The 19,356-nt window shown below is 38.4% G+C and overlaps 1 protein-coding gene across 1 annotated transcript in view; it reads left to right on the forward strand.

Annotated features, from left to right (window-relative positions):
* Positions 1–19,356, forward strand: part of uvrag (UV radiation resistance associated gene) — a 125,031-nt gene that overhangs the window by 9,597 nt on the left and 96,078 nt on the right. The window contains exons 4-6 of the mRNA XM_067399242.1: positions 4,702–4,863; positions 5,392–5,466; positions 5,642–5,727. Of these exons, the coding sequence (XP_067255343.1) occupies positions 4,702–4,863; positions 5,392–5,466; positions 5,642–5,727 (323 nt within the window). The remainder of the gene's footprint in view (positions 1–4,701; positions 4,864–5,391; positions 5,467–5,641; positions 5,728–19,356) is intronic.

A 19,356-nucleotide genomic window follows, 5' to 3' on the forward strand; every position in this document is an offset into this window, starting at 1 on the left:
ACCCTCCATCTCACTTCCCAATATTCCAGCCCAAATCATCACCCGCCAGCTCCTTGCTGACGTCACAGTCTTGTTGGAACGTGGTGGCCATCCAGAAATCCATCCATTTAGACCATCCACTGTAGTACGGCATTAGTTAGTGAATAAAACTATTTAAAAATGAGTCTTCATGTATTTCTACACCCACTGTAAATGTTTCTCTTTGTTAGGTTTGGTTAGTGGTGTCTAAAATGCATCTTTACGCACAACTGCCAGCCAGCATGGAGAGCTTCTTGAGACTCCAGAGACACCAGCAGCTTCAAATACCTGTTTGCTGCTCAACACTGGCTTTTTTATAGCTGCCCTTTTAATACAATTAATTTTTGTTGACAGGAGCTTTCAATAATAAGCCTTTATCTGACCGAGTTCTGCTGTGCTCTAAATCACTCACAAATCATCATTCAGTTTCACACAATATTAATTGTTTTCATGCCTTTTGCACAACATTGCACCATTTCATGCTTTTCATCTTCAGAAAGATCTTTCTTCCTCCCCATATTGCATGAGAACTGTGACTTGCTTAATAATGCGGAACAACCTCTAAGTATGGTTTCCATAGATCTGGCAAATTACTTTGTCTGAGATTGATACCAGTTATCTAAAAAGACATGGATAAATAAACAAACAAACATTTTCTTAGAAAAACTAAAATCTGAATGTTTATTGTACAGAAATCTTACTAATTTGTCTCTTGCATAATAATTTGGAACGCAGTGTACTTACATTTTTTGAGGTAATCGGTGTCTACAAAAATGGAGTATTCTGAACTTATCGGGTTTAATAAGATTGTAATCAGGTCAAAAGTAGACTGACCTAAAGCAGACCTGGCAGTGCATATAGAAGGGCAAAGTCCTCAAAACCAAAAGCATCAGGATTTCATCTTTACACATATGGCAGATCTACCCTATCACCTACACAAAAAGGCATTGAAACAGCTTCCAGCAGCACTGCGTCATTTACTGATATAAAACAGGTTTGCTAAATGGGCTTTTTGGGGTCACACCGGCAACCTTTCACTTTTGAAACAATTCCTAATTTAAGTACGCCAAAAAGGCCTCTGAGCCACTAGAACGGAAGTGGTTCCCTTCATTGATGACTGGAAAGCAGTTTAATGACCATGTGGTCACTCTGTCCAAGTCTGTAATTTATGTTGAAAAACACTGACGCATAGCAACTGCTAAAGTGAGAAGAGAGTAACAACACAACACACAAAAGCAAATGATCATCATTAATGTGGTTTATACAGACACGATTAAAGGCTTCTTGCCTATTATTCTGACTGTAATGGTCGTTTTGATGATAATAGTAATAATAGTGATGATTTGAAATATTGTAGGATATGAATACTGTATTTATTAGTGTGTTTTCACATGAGATGATGACACACCCTTAAAGACAAGTTTAAAGCTGGAGGGCTCTTCTGGTGTTATTCTGGGTGTGCTTTACTCTCTATTTACAGAGTAGGCAGAGCTCTATTGAATGCAGTTGTTTATTAAATCTACAAATTGATCATTATGTAAGTGTAATATCATGGCTCTTGGTCTGTAATTTTGTTTATTGTTTCTCTCTGCTTGTCCTCATTGTCATTAGAGTGAATAAAGAAAAGAAAAAATAAATCATTACAGAAGATCATAATTGCAGCAGTTCTGGCAATCTCACACACACAGCCTATTTAGAGATTGTCGCACGGTATTTTTGACGGTGATGAATGATTCAAAGCTCTGATTCATGAATTCATTTGCATCATCATCACTTGAAATGTGTCCATGTGTCATTTTTTATGCATTGAAAAGTTTTAGAAAAAATATGTAGTTGAAAATATTGCTGCTTATTACTATATATTGTTATTGATTCATTTTTTTATTGTATTTAGTCTACAGCTTGGTTGAAGTGATGGTTCCACTTTAAAGCATTCAGAACTATATGGTATATATAATCACACACTTTTATATAAAAGTATAAATATACGTTTGAATAAATAATAAATAGGTATCTCTCTCTCTCTCTCTCTCTCTCATATATATATCTATATGCAGAGTCTATACACACACAGACACACTAGTTCCCATGTTTTATGGGGACTCTCCATAGATTTAATGATTTTTATACTGTACAAACTGTATATTCTATCCCCCAACACTAACCCTACCCCTAAAGCTACCCATCACAGAAAACTTTCTGCATTTTCAAAACACTTAGTATGATTTATAAGCTGTTTTCAAAAAAATGTCCCTGACCGGGAACGAGCCACCTTCCCTGAGCTGGAGAAGGTGCTCAGACAGCATGGATGTTCACCGAACCCTGCCATTTGGGACTTATTCATTTTTCATGGAGGAAATTCCTCCAGGGTGTCTTTCTCCCATAGAGTGATGGTGCGTCCTGGGATGTACTTTGACAAAACCAGCCTGGAGGTTTCCATACCTCCATACTTCCACCACGGTGGAATTTGAATTCTATGCCCACCCAGAGTGCCTCTGAGTGGGCCTCACAATGGTGTGATGAGTAGCCTTCCAGGCATCCACAATCTATCCTTGTCCCCATAATGTAGGGAATACCAGGTACACACACACACACACACAGACACAGACACACAGACACACAGACACACAGACACACAGACACACAGACACACAGACACACACACACACACACACACACACACACACACACACACACACACACACACACACACACACACACACACAGACACACAGACACACAGACACAGACACACAGACACACAGACACACAGACACACAGACACACAGACACACACACACACACACACACACACACACACACACACACACAGACACAGACACACACACACACACACACACACACACACACAGACACACAGACACACAGACACACAGACACACAGACACACAGACACACAGACACACACACAGACACACACACACACACACAGACACACAGACACACACACAGACACACACACACACACACACAGATTTACTAAACAGGGCAAATTAGCTTGAGAGCGCAATTCCAAAAAAGCGCAGATGGGAGGCGCAAATTAAAGAACACAGATGCCTTCATGTCTTCAGTAAATACTGACAGTAGGCAAAAGAGGGTTTGCTCTGGCACAAGCTGTAAGTAAATTTATATACTAGATATGTTTGTGTATACACAGACATGCTAAAAATCTTACAGATTCTGTAAAGACTATTTTAATGAGCTCAGTTTTAACTAATACTGTTTTGTCTTGTTTTGTCTATAACCTCTTGCCCCTCTCTGCCTCCTTTTTTGTTTCTTCATTTCCCTTTCTTCTTGGTTTTCCTGTACGTCCTTCCGGTCTTTCATGTAACCATGCCCTCATTTCAGCCCCTCTGGTGGTCATGTTGATGGCTGTTTTGTATTTATTTCTGCTGAACTATTCACTGTGATGGTAGTTTTGTCAGCTGCACATCCTCTTGGAGAAAGACCCTCTTTAGCCTTCAGACTGCATGACGGGACAGTTTTGCTAATCTGTTTCTGCTGTTAGATTTTGTAAGCTTGGCTTCATTGACTATGCTGATTGGCCACAATTATGCATTATCAATAAAATCGATATGTTTAACAGCCCTATTTGCTGTTCTGTTTGATCATATTGGCAACATTTTAAAAAATGTATTTATTTATTTTTTGGCGTTTTTGCCTTTTATTGCGATAGGACAGTATTCGGACAGGAAGTGAAGTGGGAGAGAGAGGGGGGGAGGGGGACAGGATCGGGAAAGGACTGTGAGCAAAGGACTTGAACTCGGGTCGCCCGAGTTTGTATTAATTTATTAATACCCAGTTTAAAAAGGGAAGAGCAGGCTGAAGTTACTGTGTACAAAGTACCCTGTGTTCATCAGGGTTTTTCATGGGTCAAAAATGGTCTTCGGTGCTGGCGGATGGAAGCAGCCAGCCAAAAAGTACCCTACCCATGCGAACTGCGAGCCCAATACTGACAGTAAATCCAAAACAAATGCAAAGAATCAGTTTGTAATAGTAACTTAACCTATTTATTCATAGATTAAAAAAGTAATCACTGTCAGGACAGATCATAAAACAAAGTACAAAGTACAACTTGACTTGAAAGTACTTAGAACCATTTTTTTATTTATAAATCTGTCAATTTAAATGTAAAAACTAAAGTCCCTGAATCACTGATTTGAAAAGTTAGTAATAAAATAAACATCATAGTAGTGGCAGGTCTATTATTTTGCACTCCAAGACTTAATGACTTAATGCACAGTACAGATTGTTTTGTTCTGTCCATTGCTGTATGGTGATCATTGTCAGTCGGATTCAATCGCACGTTTATCGCATTTAACATATATACAATGAAGGAAACAAGCAAAGATACACGAAGCTGCACTCTTTTGAAAACTCTGCAATGAGTTTCTTATTGACATTGCCTTTATAATCTGTTGGTTATAACGAAAGGATTTGCGAGCATGCAGAACTTGTGCTGAAAAAAAAAACTCTGCCGTGTTGAGCGGGTTATGACTGATTAAACACGTCTGATTGGCCATTGCATTCACACGCTTAACAGATATGTCTGTGATTGGCTATGAAGCTCAACACTGTGAAAACACATTGTAAAAAGAAATGCATTTTAAAGCAGCCGGCTATCAAAAACCCTGATCATAATTTTGTTTGTGTGTTTTTCAGAACCCGACATGGCGGAGCTTAGATTTTGCCATGCTGCCGGACCTCTTGGACACATCTGTGTCGTGTTTTGTGGTGAGAATATGGGGTGGCAGGGAAGAACAATACCAACTGCTTATTGAGTGGAAGGTCAACCTAGATGGGCTCAGATACACAGGACAGCAGGTGAGTAGTCAAAATATATACATTCACGCTTGAAATTGAAATGTTTAGAATTCTTGAGTAATGTTCAAGTACGATCTGTATAATATCATACAACACTTCTATATACGAGAAGTTTACATTGAGTAATTGTAGTAGTAATAACAAATATAATATTTATTATTATGATATACTGTAAAAAAGATCAGTATGCAAAAAAAGAAATATATATATATATATATATATATATATATATATATATATATATATATATATATATATATATATATATATATATATATATATATATATATATATATATATATATATATATATATATATATATATATATATATATATATATATATATATATATATATATATATATATATATATATATATATATATATAAATATAAATATAAATATAAATATAAATATAAATAAATAAATTGAAATATGTATAATTCTGTAAATTCTGCTTCAAATTCACCAAATTTACAAAACCCCAAAAATGGACATTTCTCTTTTCTCCCCATCTCTTTTCCTTCAGATTCGCTCCAGAAATCCAAATGAGATCATCTTTGGACTGAACGATGGCTACTATGCAGCTGATTTTGATCAGAAGGTATTGTTCAAACTCTTGGAATCGGTTCCAAAATAAATTCCAGGCCATCTTCAAACCTTGTCATCTATCAGAGCTCAAATTCACTTATGTCTCTTGGGTTTTTCATACTGTAGAATCCTTCATACGGTAAGAAGAAACTTTTTGTGAAGCTCATGGACTGTTTTCTTTCCCACAGGAGAATTCTGACAGGAAGAAGAACAGTTTGCTCCAAGTGGACCAGAGCTCTGTCAGAAACTCATACAGTGTTTTCTCTTTACTGAGGTGAGAGAGACTCAATTTTAAAGGGAACATATCATGGAAAAATGCCTTTTTGCCTTTATTTTACTTTTACATTCACAATTCTATGCTCCTTCTAAAGTAATCCTACAAAAGTGTAGAATTATGGCTATTTTGAAGACTAATTACCATATATAATTAGAAATTAGATATCTTTTCATTAATAATGCATCTGCAGTGCTTTGACGGTATATTGACACAGCACTGACTATTACGAAAAGAATAGGAATTTCATTCCTACAGGAATAGCATTTGCTCTTAACATATGCTCAGCTCAAGCTCTCTCAGTTGTTTTCCAGAATTGTATTATCTTCCCATTTGAGACCCAGAAGCAGTTCCCATTATCAAAAAAAAGTTCCTTTCCTTGTCCGCCAGATAGCGCTCTGTGTATTTTTTTTTTTTCCAAATTGGACCCCTGCTGCAGGGTGGCGTCTCATTCTTCAGCCAAAGATGACTGATGTTTTTGCAGTCTTGGATAACCGTAATCCTTGGATAAAAGACCTGATGGATGAGGAGAGGAGGAAATCAAGGAAGAAAAATTAGTCCACCTTGTCATGGTATTGGCAGACCTTTCCAAACCCAATAAAGTTAAATGTTGGCTCAGTGTTCTGCTGTAGCTTCACTGCAGCACTAGATGGCAACAGCTCTCTGCTAATACAAATATGTTTTGTAATGTAACACAACCTGAGAGAAAGGAGGCACTTTGGAGTGTGTTAAATTACTATGACACACTTCCCATATTCAGATTTATCTGTGTGAACACATCTGCACTATTACAACATCAAAAATACATCTATCTAAAGAATGTCTTTGATCCCACAGATGTTGTTACGAAACACACAAGCTCTAAACAACCATTTTCCGAAACCTTCATTCATACGCACCTCAGTGGACGTGCATATTTTGTTGTGTGGAATGTAGGGCAGTTCCTCGGAGCTGTGCTGTAGTGGGGTGATATAGAGCTTGCTGGAGGCTGCTGCTCTCTACGTGTGCTGGTGTTTGTGAGTCTCTTGGTAGTCTTGATTAGGAGTCTGTGCAATATCTTGGCTTCAGCCTGAGGTGGGCCCATGTCTTGGATGAAATCTCATGCATAGGTCACATATTTGTATACACACACGCCGACTGACAGAAACATGCATGGGGTGCATTACTCCAGCTTTCCTTGTAACCGTTATGGACTTCTTTCTCTTTTTTTTTTTTTTTTTTTTTTTTTTTTTGAGGATTTCTGTGTGGAGAATGAACAATGGCAGAAAAAATTATGCTTTGTGCCAAGGGATGGGAATTACAAATAATTTAACAATTCCAGTTCCTCTTAACAATTGCAGTTTCTTAACAATTCTTTTAATACTTTATAGATAGATGGATAGATAGATAGATAGATAGATAGATAGATAGATAGATAGATAGATAGATAGATAGATATTTTGTATTATATTATCTATCTAAAATCTAAATCTAAAATATAAAAATAATATAAAAAAATAAAAAGTGATAACATTTCATTCATTTGTTTTGTAAAATACCACTGACCCTATGTAGGTGTGAGCAAAAACACAATTTTTTTGTGTGTGTCCCTTTAAATGGAAATGAGCTGCTGCCCCTGGCCCGCTTTCCAGAAGAGGGCGGGGCTTTAACAGTTCGCGCTTCGGTTGCTCAACAACAACAAAGCTGGAGAATCTCACGCAGCCAAACTGAAGATTGTCAGGAACGGTGTTCAGTCTTACATTGTTCAGTGAGTCAGACACTGATGGAGAGACTCAGGAAGAAGTTACAACTTTTAGAAAGCAGCTGGACATTTCTGAATGGTTAGTGGATAAATTTATGTAGTTGCTGTGAAGTTGATTCAACTCATCGACTAGCATGTGCCATCATGTTAATATTTTGTTCAAATCCAGTTGAATTGACCCTCGTTTGTGAAGCAGTCTGGCGTAAAATGACGGCATGGCAACACCACTCTACTACAACAACTCTTCCTCTTCTCTACCCTAGTCCCTACCAGCCGTATGTTCACTCGGGAGAAAACAAACCATGACCAATGCCAACAGACGCAGACAGGGGTAATGCACTGATCCAACAAAACCCACAAACATGTTTGTTGGCGTTTGTCTGTGTGGTATAAATTGGTCTTATGTCTCACTAAAAAGAACCAGCTCATAAGAGTCATGTTTCTGTAATACAGAGAGAAGAAACTGTTGGTGTGTAAAGTCTGTATAGGTCTTGGCCAAAACTCCTTGTCGTGTTCTGAGTTGAATGTGCGGATGGCGGCAGTTGTTATCAGCACTGAGGAAACATTTGATTTGATTGACAGTGCCGCATTGTCAGCGATTAACTCAACCTGACAATCTTTAAATAGGAGTAATACAGAGAGGAAAAGAGGAAAAACAAGAAATCAGAGTAGTTAATGTTCTAATAAAATGAATCATTAATCAAAAGAGAAATGTTTCCTCTGCAAGCGCGATTTATGCTACTCTAGGGTGGGCAGCCCGTCCGTCATGCTATAACAGGCCACTCGTGGGGAAAAAAGTGTGATTCGGTGATCTAAATCAGTCTAAGGTGTTGTAAGGAGTGTTTTCTTTTGCTTTTTTTTATGATTGTGTGTTAGTGGGCCAATAGCTTTTTGTCTTTGGAAAAGGTGTTTGCAGCCTCAGTGGTTCTTTGGTTCTTGGTTCCTTCCCCTACTTTCTTATACAGGAAATGTTCTCAGCGAGGTTTAAGCAAGCCAAAGGAAATTCCTGCTTGCGTATGAATTCAACTTTTTATCTCCCATCACCCCTCACAGCTGGTTCAAAACTGGGAATAATCAACACTTGCTTTCGAAATATTTTTCAGTGCAAAAAATAGACGTGTATTCTTTGTAACATGACTAAATGTTTTACATGCACTTTTTTGGATGTTCTTGGGTCCTAAAAGTGATAGTTCACCCAAGAACTAAAGTGTATGCTGTATTTTTTTTCTGAGGAACATTTTGTGTGAACTATTCCTTTTAAGATTTTTGTTTTTAAGCATTTTTTCCCTTCTTTTTAGAGATTTACAGTTCAATTTCCTTCACTCTCCCATCAATAAAGTAGCAAGTGAAGAACAGAGACACCGTTGTACGGCAAAGTTCAGGGAGTAGAGTGTGACCCCGTGGTTGCCGCGGCGATAAGCCTTTCCTGCTTTTAGCGCCTTTCAACAGGTCGACGGGTCGTACGCTCCCTGCCGAAGGGCATGATTCTGGACTGGATTATCGGGTACAGCTTTAACAGCTAGGTTCACACTAGCCCCCCAAAACCCTAAAGCAACAACCTTGAGGACCGGTAACGCCTGCCATGCCTCACGGAAAAACAAACTTGCCCTTAATCTCCGCATCGCCTGTCTGAAAATGGATGCTGGTGTTTTGGTCTCTCAGGGCTTTGTGGGAGGCTATGGTAATAATAGTGTAGAGAAAGCATGAGGGTATATTGGAGCCCCGCTTATAGAGAAGCTTTAATAAAGGGATAAAGTGCATCAGCATCTCTCCATCACCTTCTACAAGGTCTGTAACCATTGAAGCTCTTTTCCAGAACCCAGTGAGCTGCCTCAAACAAAAGTTTTTTCTTTAAAAAGAAAATAATATTTTTATTCTCCAAAGACGCATTAAATTGATCAAAAGTGACAGTAAAGACACTTATAATGATGCAATGATTTTGATTTCAAATAAATGCTGTTTTTGAACATTCTATTTGTCAAATTTTCAATTGCTAAATTGGCCGTAGACGTGCGAGTCCCAAGCCATGGAATGGGGAGGGTTTAAGAAAGACCTGGCAACCTGCTCCAGAAAAAAACCACTTCCAAAACAAATTCAGACAATCTCTTGGTTATGGCGAAAGATGGCCATAGAATCACCAAGAGTCGGCTATAACTGAAATGGTAACATAGATAGAGAGATGTAACACTGACAGCTAGTGGTTGAAATGGGTACTGCAGTCCAAATTCAAAATATTAGAGATGGTTGTTTCCCTGCCCCCCACTCCTCAGACCCCACACTCACATGAGTTGCCAGTTTGGGGACACACAACAGGAATGAGCGCATTTGACAATGGAAAGTAGGGCTGCACGATATATCGAATGCTTTTGTCACGTGCATTTCGTCAGTAAAGCCGGTTCCCTGATAACCTCTAAATCGCCATCACCTGCTTTCAAATGGAGCGGCATTTAATAGACAGAGCCGTAGATCACTGATAAGCCACACAATATTGCGTTCATATCGCAGATAAATCGCCTTCGATAATGAACGTGATATTGCGTGGTTTGTCAGTGAACTACGGCTCTGTCTATTAAATGGTGCTACATTTGAAAGCAGGTGATGTCGATTTAGAGGTAATCAGCGAACCGGCTTTACTGACGAAATGCGCGTGACAATCTCATGCGATATATCGTGCAGCCCTAATGGAAAGTAATGAGTGTTACACTGTAACTGGTTCCACATGTGATTTATTCTTGCTATGGAGTCGTATGTGTGCTTAATGTGTTTCATCGTCTGTTTGATTGGGTGACAGGAATGTTTTAATACCAATTTATGTTACGCTCATCATGAAGCACAGTCCTGAAGCTGTTATAAGCTAACTCCCTACGGTTTGCAGCACTACAGAAGGCTGCTGAATGTGCTGAGAGACGCTGATGTAAAGGTCAGCCGAACATGAATGCCTCCTTGCCTTCAGCTGGAGGGCACGATTATTCGCAGGCCTGAAAACAGCAAATCTGCAGCTTACATGATCTAAGCTGCAGATCTAATTCCTACAGCTGGATTTGTCAGAAAGAATTTTTCCTTTTGGTCCAGTTACAGAATACATGTTTAAATGAAAGCTTTTTGGCTCACACTAAGGAGCTGGCCTTGTTTATTTGATTAATCAGCTTGATAGTGATTCTTCACAGCAGGAAATTTTTGAAACAGGCACTTTCCATGAAAATACATATTTTTTAAAAACAGTAACTTTGGTAACGGTGGAAAGGTTGAGCTTGACAAATACAGACATTTATTTTGAATACTAGCTACTTTTCACGCTATGTTAATTTTGCATTAAATAATAGATCATTTAACAAATTAGGAAGAGTACCTAAATGTTTTTACCTGAAAGAACATGGATTTATGTTTTTATAGTTGTAAAAAAAATAAAAAAAATAATGGACACCAGTTTGCACCCTATTGTTTTTAATCTCGACCTAAATTTTCCCAAGTGCTCTAAATTTTTGGGGCATTTTTCAACTTAATATATATAGTATAGTATGGGACCACAAACTGGACTTGAACTTGGTCACCCAAAGCGCTGCCTAGAGGTTTATTGATTCCGAGCAACAAAAATGTTCATGTTACTTTTTTTTGTGAAGGATACTTGAAACCGGTTTAAAATATGCAGTGAGTTTTTTTGTAAGCACAACCCAATATGTATGATTCCTCCACACCTGCTGTTTTATCTTAAAAGGACATGGGATTTGCACATTTACAGCTGTAAAAAGAGAGTAATTGGCCCCAATTTGTAATCTTTTGGTTGTAATCCTGAAGTGCCAGCAAAATGCAAGAATTCACACCCACAGACTTAAATTTACCCCGGTTGAGCCACCATTTAAAATGATTCTGAGCAAAAATAAGCACAGATGATGTAATGACGAGGTGTCAAAAGGATTGGTCGTCTCTCTGCAAAGACCAGGCAGGAATGTCAGAGCCCAAAATATTTCCATGCAGCACAATCTTATCTGTCCCTCCAGTACTGGAGACAATGGCGAGTTCTGAGGTGTGTGGAGACGGAGGCGTGTGTTGACATTCTCCTGGTCTGAGCAGCAGGTAGGGGACCACTGTAGATAGTTGCGTGTTTGTTTTCTTTTCCGTTCAGGCTCACATCCCTTCGAGTTGTTTGCACTCTAGATTTTTCCGTGTCGTGTCACTTGTTCATTGTGCAGTAAAAGTGTTTTTGTTTCTTTTTTTTTGTGAAGGATATTTGGTCGCAGGTTAACAGATGTGATGTGTTTTCTTAAGCATGACCCGATATGTTTGATTCCTTTGCACAGGCTGCGCACATTATCTTTGATTTATGTACTGCAAGTGTAATTATTAGCCTATGGTGAAAACCATATCGATCAGTGACACTTCAGGTATAAGCATACCAGCGCAATGAGTGCAATGGTTTTTGGAGAAAGCAGGTTGAGTGTAACATTGAAGCATTAGTTTATACTGGATGTTAATGTTCTTTTAGGTAAATTACGCATGATATGCAAGCAGATCTGTGGCTTTGGCAGTTATGTGTTGTGTGTGTATGTGTGTGACCCATATCTCCAGGAGGGAAAGAGGACGTGAAGGAATTGCAAAGACAACAGAAGACTGGCTGTCACCTGATATAAGGACATTTATCAACATTTATCCAAACAAAAAAGAGACAGAAAACATTTTTCATCCCTTCATTTTGTAGATACCAACCAGACAGACTGTATTTAATTTCCTTTCTTTGTCTTTTCCACACACACACACACATACACACAAGAAGTGATCCGTGGAATGTTCCATGGAAGCAGTTGCTTAAAATTGAATGGTCAAATGACATGAAGGCCATTCTATGAAATGGCTGATCTTAAAAGTATTTTTTTGTACAATTTTAGGAATTATGTCTGATGTATAAAATATTAATAAATTACATTGTGCTTCTCAAGCAAAATTGTTAATAAAATAAATTAAATATTAAATTAAATATAAAATTAATATATTTATAAAATCGAATAAAACCATTACATTTGCTAGATAAAATATAATAGATATTTAAATGAAAGAACATGCTAGCTTATAATTAAAGCTTTTTTTTTTTAATCCAAAATGTGCATATTTGATATTAAAGCCCAAACAAAGAAAAGGCTAAAAACATAAAATATTTTTTGTTTACAAAATAATTAGTAAAAGATGTCATCTGATCTTTTACACACAGAAATGTTTAACAAGTCATTTTTGTACAATGAACTATATGTATAGGAGTTGCTCATCATGAGATGAGAAGAAAAATAGGAAAAAATGTCAGAGAAATGAAGAACAGTAACGTTAGTGTTTGTTTGTATTTTTCAGTGTGCTGTTCAGGATCTTTATGTTTACCAGCGGCAAGCCATGTTACGATTGGGCAGCAAAATGTAATTGGGTTTGACATGCGCTAGTCTTTGTGGACCTTTTCAGGATATGACACAAGGTGGCCATCAAAACCTCTCAGAGCGCATCTTTGTTCTTTTCATGAAGCATCTGTCTTTGTTTTCATTTCCTGTTTTATTTTCGGCCTGGTTTTACAATGCTGCACTGCTGTCTTGCATACAAACACTAGTCGAGATTTATTTGGTTATCACTGAACGGTAAATGCATAAACATACCGAGAGGTAAATGTGGGAGAGAAGGAAAGTCAAAACGAAAGAGGGAGAACAATGTTTACAATAACTTGTCTCTGTTCTTGTTCCAGCAGTTCTGGAATGAATTAATTTGTGTTTCAGTTCAAGGAGTTAATGCTTTTCTGTTTGTTTTTTTGTCTTAAGTCTTTTTTTGTTCTGTTTTTTTATGATTTTCTGAGATAAGTTAAACTAGATTTTTACATTTTCTTGTCTGTAAACACAAACTGCCATAATGTTAGGATGTTCTATGTGGTTGCCAAGGTGTTGCTATGCAGTTCCTAAGTTGTTCTGAGTGGTAGTAGGTGTGTTTCTTTGCACTTTATGTTTGGGAACGTTGCTGTGCAGTTGCCAAGGTGTTCTAGCTCGCTAGGTGTGTCGCTAGGGTGTTTTAGATGGTTGCCAGAGTGTTGCTATGTGCTTGGCTGGTTGCTATGGTGTTTCTGAGTGGTAGTTTGCAGTATATATGGTGTTTTTATGTGATTGCTAGGCTAAAAATCGTTAGTTTGATTGCATAGAAAAGTAATAGCACACCTTTCCTGAATAAGTGATTAAATGTTTGATTGATTTGAGTTGATTCCCTAACTCTAAGTGTTAAAAGTAGTAAAGGTGATGCTTGACTTAGCAAACACAACTAGTAATCTATTACTTGGGTCACTGCACCCCTCAGATGTCAATCTTGGAAATCATTCCCCTAGTTTTTACAAGGTGATTCGCCAGAAAAAAAAGTTGTTGTGCTTGAAGTGTTTGTATTCCAGCATGTGTTTGATGTCTGAGCTGCCTTGCTGGTTGCTGGGCAGCCTCCTGTGCCCTTCTCTGATTGGCTGAGGGAGATAGGTGTTGATGGGCAGACGGGTTGAAGTCTGATAAGAGTGCAGACATGCGTGAAATCCGATCGGACGATAACTGCCACTCACCTGGGGGAAGTGGCCTATCAGATTTCTCCATCTCAATCACGGTGATGATAAATCTGTCAAATCAGCTTTGACTTGACTTATCGACATGCCATATCACCCTGCATATAACAAGAGAGAGACACGGCTGATAAAAAAAAATAAATAATATTTTTCCTGTCGCTGTGTGAACTTGTTACAGGGTAGATTTTAAAGGCCCAGTGATTTATGCCCTAGTCAGCTCATGCAGAGTGCTGCTGGTAAAGTGTGAGACGAGGAAAGGAGAGGCCCCAAATATGATTGAGAGGGGTGTAGTTTTCCAATCTCTAGCTTCAGAAAAAGAGGTATATATTGAAGAAAATGTGGATTTATAGAAATGGTAGCTGTTCATTATATAGTTTTGGTGGGCATCCACCAGAAATTATCACTACAGTTGTGTGTAGACAATCATAAATCCTGACTTTCCTGAAACCTCATTCAGTTTTACAGGGGTTTGTGAAAAAAAGATCACTTTTGTATGGGCTAAGAAGTACAGCAGGTCAGCTGTACTTCTTAGCAGATGTAAAGTATTTGTGTTGTTCAAAGCTCTAGTTTTGGACAAGTGTGGTCACAGGAGGCCCGAAACGTAACCTAGATGAATTGCTCGGGGAGTATTAGTCTGCATTGTTTCACTATGCTGATATTGGCTCTTAACCTTTTGTCAGCAAACTGCTTGAATTCTCTAATGCTGGTCATAGGAGAATCTTGATGGTCTGGATCAGAAGCTGGCCATCGCTCAGTTCTCTCTTGGACCTCTAATTGGATCGCTGCAATTTGATGATTGCTAACGAATGATGTGTGTGGTAATGAAGTCATCAGTGTAAAAATTTTGGGAAGAAAGGAGTGGTAGAAAAAATGTAAAGCAGTGTCACAAAGGACTCATAGCCCCCTCTGAAGGACTCAAAAAGGTCCGCAGATGGGAAGATACAATGCAAGGTTTCTGTCGGCATGTGGGAGGAAAATCTCCACCCGTTACGCTCAATGTGGTATGCTCAGTTTTCCCAGGATTTCTCAAAATGCCAAAATCTGTTAAAAACAAGGAGGTCCATAGTATTTGGAGAAAACTAAGAAACCCTTCAATAGTGTCTGTCCTGAGCTGTGAGAGTCAAAAACATCTGGTAAAACATCCACTGTAATGTAATTAAATGTCAGCAATGCACACTATGCATTAAAAAGTGTTGGTTTGGTAAGTTTTAAATGTTTTTGATCAAAAATATAGTAAATACATCTTTTGAAAAATGATTACAATTTAAAATAGCTGTTATTATATTATAAAATGTTATTTATTTCTGAGATGGTAAAGATACATTACTCCAGTCATTCTGATATGCTGATTTGGTTGTCAAGAAAACAGTTGTGCTGCTTAAATAGATACATTAACTGTCACTTGATCAATTTAATACATCCTTGCTGAACAAAGTGTTCATATCTGACCCCCAACTTTTTAATGGTAGTGTTAGAATACACAACTAATTTTGAGTGACTGTCAATGGAGAAAGCCAAATATCAGAATCAGTATCAGAAAGAGCTTTATTGCCAAGTGTGCTTGCACACACAAGGATTCTTTCTTGGTACTGAAGCTTCCAGTGCACACATACAAATACAACAACAAGAATAATTGTAATTGTTTTATGAATAAAATGTAAAAAATATAAAAAGTATAAAGACACAGTTAGGTTAAGTCATAATAGTATTTTGAATAAAATGAATAAACATTAACTGAATTTACAAAGATATTGCTCTAAGCAGTGGGGTGGGAGGCATTTAACTGTTCAAGAGGGAAATGGCCCGTGGGAAGAAGCCGTTTCTGTGCCTAGATGTTCTAGTGCCTAGTGATCTGAAGTGCCGTCCGGATGGCAATAGTTCAAATAGAGGAAGGCTGGGGTGAGTGGAGTCTGTGATGATTTTAACAGTAATCCTCTCAGCAGTCCAGACTGTCCGTTGTAGTCTCCTGATGTCTGATTTGGTAGTTGAACCAAACCAGACAGTTATAGATGAACACAGGACAGCTTAGTAGAACAGGTTGAACTTCCCCAACTGGCGAAGGAAGTACAACCTCTGCTGGGCCTTTTTCACAATGGAGTCAATGTGATTGTTCTACTTCAGATCCTGAGAAATGGTGGTACCCAGGAACCTGGATGACTCCACTGCTTCCACAGAACTGGTGAGATGGGGGAGTGCGAGGGCCACGATCATCTCCACTTTTTTGAGCGTGTTAGGCTTCAGGCAGTTATGACTGCACCAGACAGCCAGTTGCTCAACTTCTTGTCTGAATGCAGACTCATCACCGTCCTGGATGAGGCCAATGACTGTGGTGTCATCTGTAAACTTCAGGAGCTTGACAGAGGTGCAGTCATTCATGTACTGGGAGAAGAGCAGTGAGGGTCCTGGATGTAAGTGTCCTCACTAGCTGCTGTCTACCTCTCAAAAAACAGGTGTTCTACTGACAGATTGGAGTGGGGATGGAGAGGTGGGTCGGTTTGGCTGTGTGAAGATAAGGCATGATGGCATTGAAGGCTAAACTGAAGTCCACAAATAAGATCCTTGCGTAAGTCCCAGGTCTGTTGAGATGTTGCAGGATATAATGCAGTCCCATGTTGACTGCATCATCCACAGACCTGTTTTCTTTGCATGCAAACTGAAGGGGATCCAGCAGGGTTCGGGAGCTGCACTCACCGAGATTAACCAGCACAGTGATGCGCTTACCCGTTTGCGTTTGACCGCGCATTTGAACAGCACTGTGGCCGTTCTGACTAGAATGTCCAGCAAAACTGAATAATCTGAGTAATCAAGTACTGGAAAAATGGCGTCTGGTGAATTGCCTAATGTCCAGTAGTTCAAAGGGTAGTGAAACCGATAGGAAAAGAATGACTAAACAGAACAAACAAACAAAATCCATGGCACCATTTTGATATCAGGTAGTTATGGCATCTCCCAGCAGGGGTATAACAGGCTAACCTTGACTCCTTTACTGAAATCTGAGGCTGTTGCATTCATGAATGCATGTTCTTCTAGATTTTTTACCACACAACAGCTGTAGTTTGTGTGCTAATTAGCATCTGCCTTGTGTCTAGTTTGTTTTTAACCCCGGCCATGTGCACTTCTGATCGTCCTTGAGGGATTCCAGTGAGAATGTGCTAATCCTACTATTCAAAAAGAGAGAGAAAGAACCATTAATGGAGGTTGAGTGAGCGAGGAGAGTGTGAAACAAAGTAAATTGTATGCTGTCGCTGAAAAGTTTTGTGGTCGAGCAAACCAGCTGCCGTTCATGAAAATCTCCCAAGTGGGAATATGCTAACGAGAACAGCAAAAGGCAGCTTGATCTTTAAATATAGATGTTAAAACCTTTGGCTCAGCTAATTAGAGAACAGCAGCTATGCTATGATGTAAAAGCAGTGTAAAAATGAAAGAAAGAAGTGTAGGCTTTTGTGTACATCCATTTTACTGTGTGATGATCATGTGTATGAATTATTTGTTGGTTTCTAACATGCCTCGAGAATTTTTTCTTTCCCATGAGGCTTAGTGGTACAGAAAGCTCATATGAGCACAATCAAGCCCTGATTAATGGCTCCTGTAATTCACAGATTGTTGCTGTGTGTGTCTCAGTCAGCTCCCTATAGGTTGTGAATCAGTATATCGTGTACACAAATTCGTGCTCTGCTTAGAACACTGGCTCACTAAACATTGGGACACTGATGACTTTGGCCTTCACGTCACCTTCACTTTCAATAAGGACATTGTCATGTTGCCGGAAACAAATATGGTAACCCATACACTAAAAATAAAGGTTCTTTATTGGCATTGATGGTTCAATGAAGAACTTTAACCATCCATGGAACCTTTCTATTCCACAAAAGGTTCTTCACAGTGGAAAAAGGTTGTTTAGATTATTAAAATGTTCTTCACACACAATTGGAGAAGTGGCCAGCCATTTTAGCTGTGGCACCCGGGGAGCGATTGGGTGTTAGGTGCCTTGCTCAAGGGCACCTCAGTCATTTCTTGCCAGTATTGAGAATCGAACCCACAACCTTCGGGTTACCAGTCTGACTCTAACCATTAGGCCACAACTGTCGCTTGTACAACGTCACTACTGGTATTTATGAACAAAAGTAGAAATGATAACTTGCTGAGATTAATATTTTAATGCTATTTAAAGTAGGCCTACATTTTGATAAATACTTTTTTACATATCCCTTTAACATGTCAGCTGTAAATTATAAACGGTATCTAGATTTATAATGTTCACTATCAGTCTGGTGTATGTTTATGTTGTAAAGCAATTAAATAACAGTTTAATTTTCCTGACATCTGTTGCATGTCATCACTAATTTATGTTACATGCTTTAGAACTTCCATTAAGGGAACATAGTGAGCATTGATGCTCCCTGGTTGTCACGGTTTATTGTGGGGCGTTTTACGGCGCGAGCGATTTTAGTGCAATGGAAGGATTTTTTGGGACTGTATTTAAATCCATGGATGCACTAATTCTTGAATTCAGTTTCACAGAATGATTCCTTCAGGTGCTAATTAAAAATTTCACCATGCCACTGCAATTAAACAATGGGTATTGAAACCATTTGGTGTGGTTGTAAAACCAGATGAGTCAGAAAATTAGGCACCAAATGAGAACCATGGTGCAAACAAAAACAGGCACAATGAGGAGACCCATCTGCGGTGTTATTAATCTCTTAACAATCCTTTTATTTATGAAAGTTTATCTTAACAAGCCCATTGCCTTTGGGAAATAAACAAACAGTACAAAAACAACTCCTGACCTCCCTTCAGTTTAGCGGTCCTGTCATAAGGTTTCAGTTTGTGTGTTCTCTAATTACCGCAAATATAAGTCTGAAAACGGTCACTGTGTGAGATCATCTCCCCTTTGCATGTGGCAATTCTGTTTCCATTACATCTGAGAGTGGGTGTTTACATGTGTCTGCTGTCATCCTTCATTTGATTGACCTAATTCCATCTATTTGAGTCAAGATCCAATCACACTGTGTGGTTTACTATACAAATACTTACAACTTTTCAAATTAAAGGAATATTAATTGTCCTACAAATGAAAATTCTCACTGTGATGTCATTCCAAACCTAAATTATTTTCTTGATTATAGCAGCTTAATATACTTTTATTATATAAGAGAGAGAGCACCATGAACATTCTTCAAAAATAACAGTATATTTAACTAACTACACATTGCCATAGTAAAAACTAGTTGATTTGTTGTTGCTTGATCAATAAAAATCATTTGTTTGTGGTTTGAAGTATAATGGTCAAGTTATATGTTTGTTGTTGAGAGCAGCTGTGAGAAGA

Source organism: Chanodichthys erythropterus, chromosome 10, assembly GCF_024489055.1.
Source record: "Chanodichthys erythropterus isolate Z2021 chromosome 10, ASM2448905v1, whole genome shotgun sequence".
In the NCBI taxonomy this organism is placed as follows: Eukaryota; Metazoa; Chordata; class Actinopteri; order Cypriniformes; family Xenocyprididae; genus Chanodichthys; species Chanodichthys erythropterus.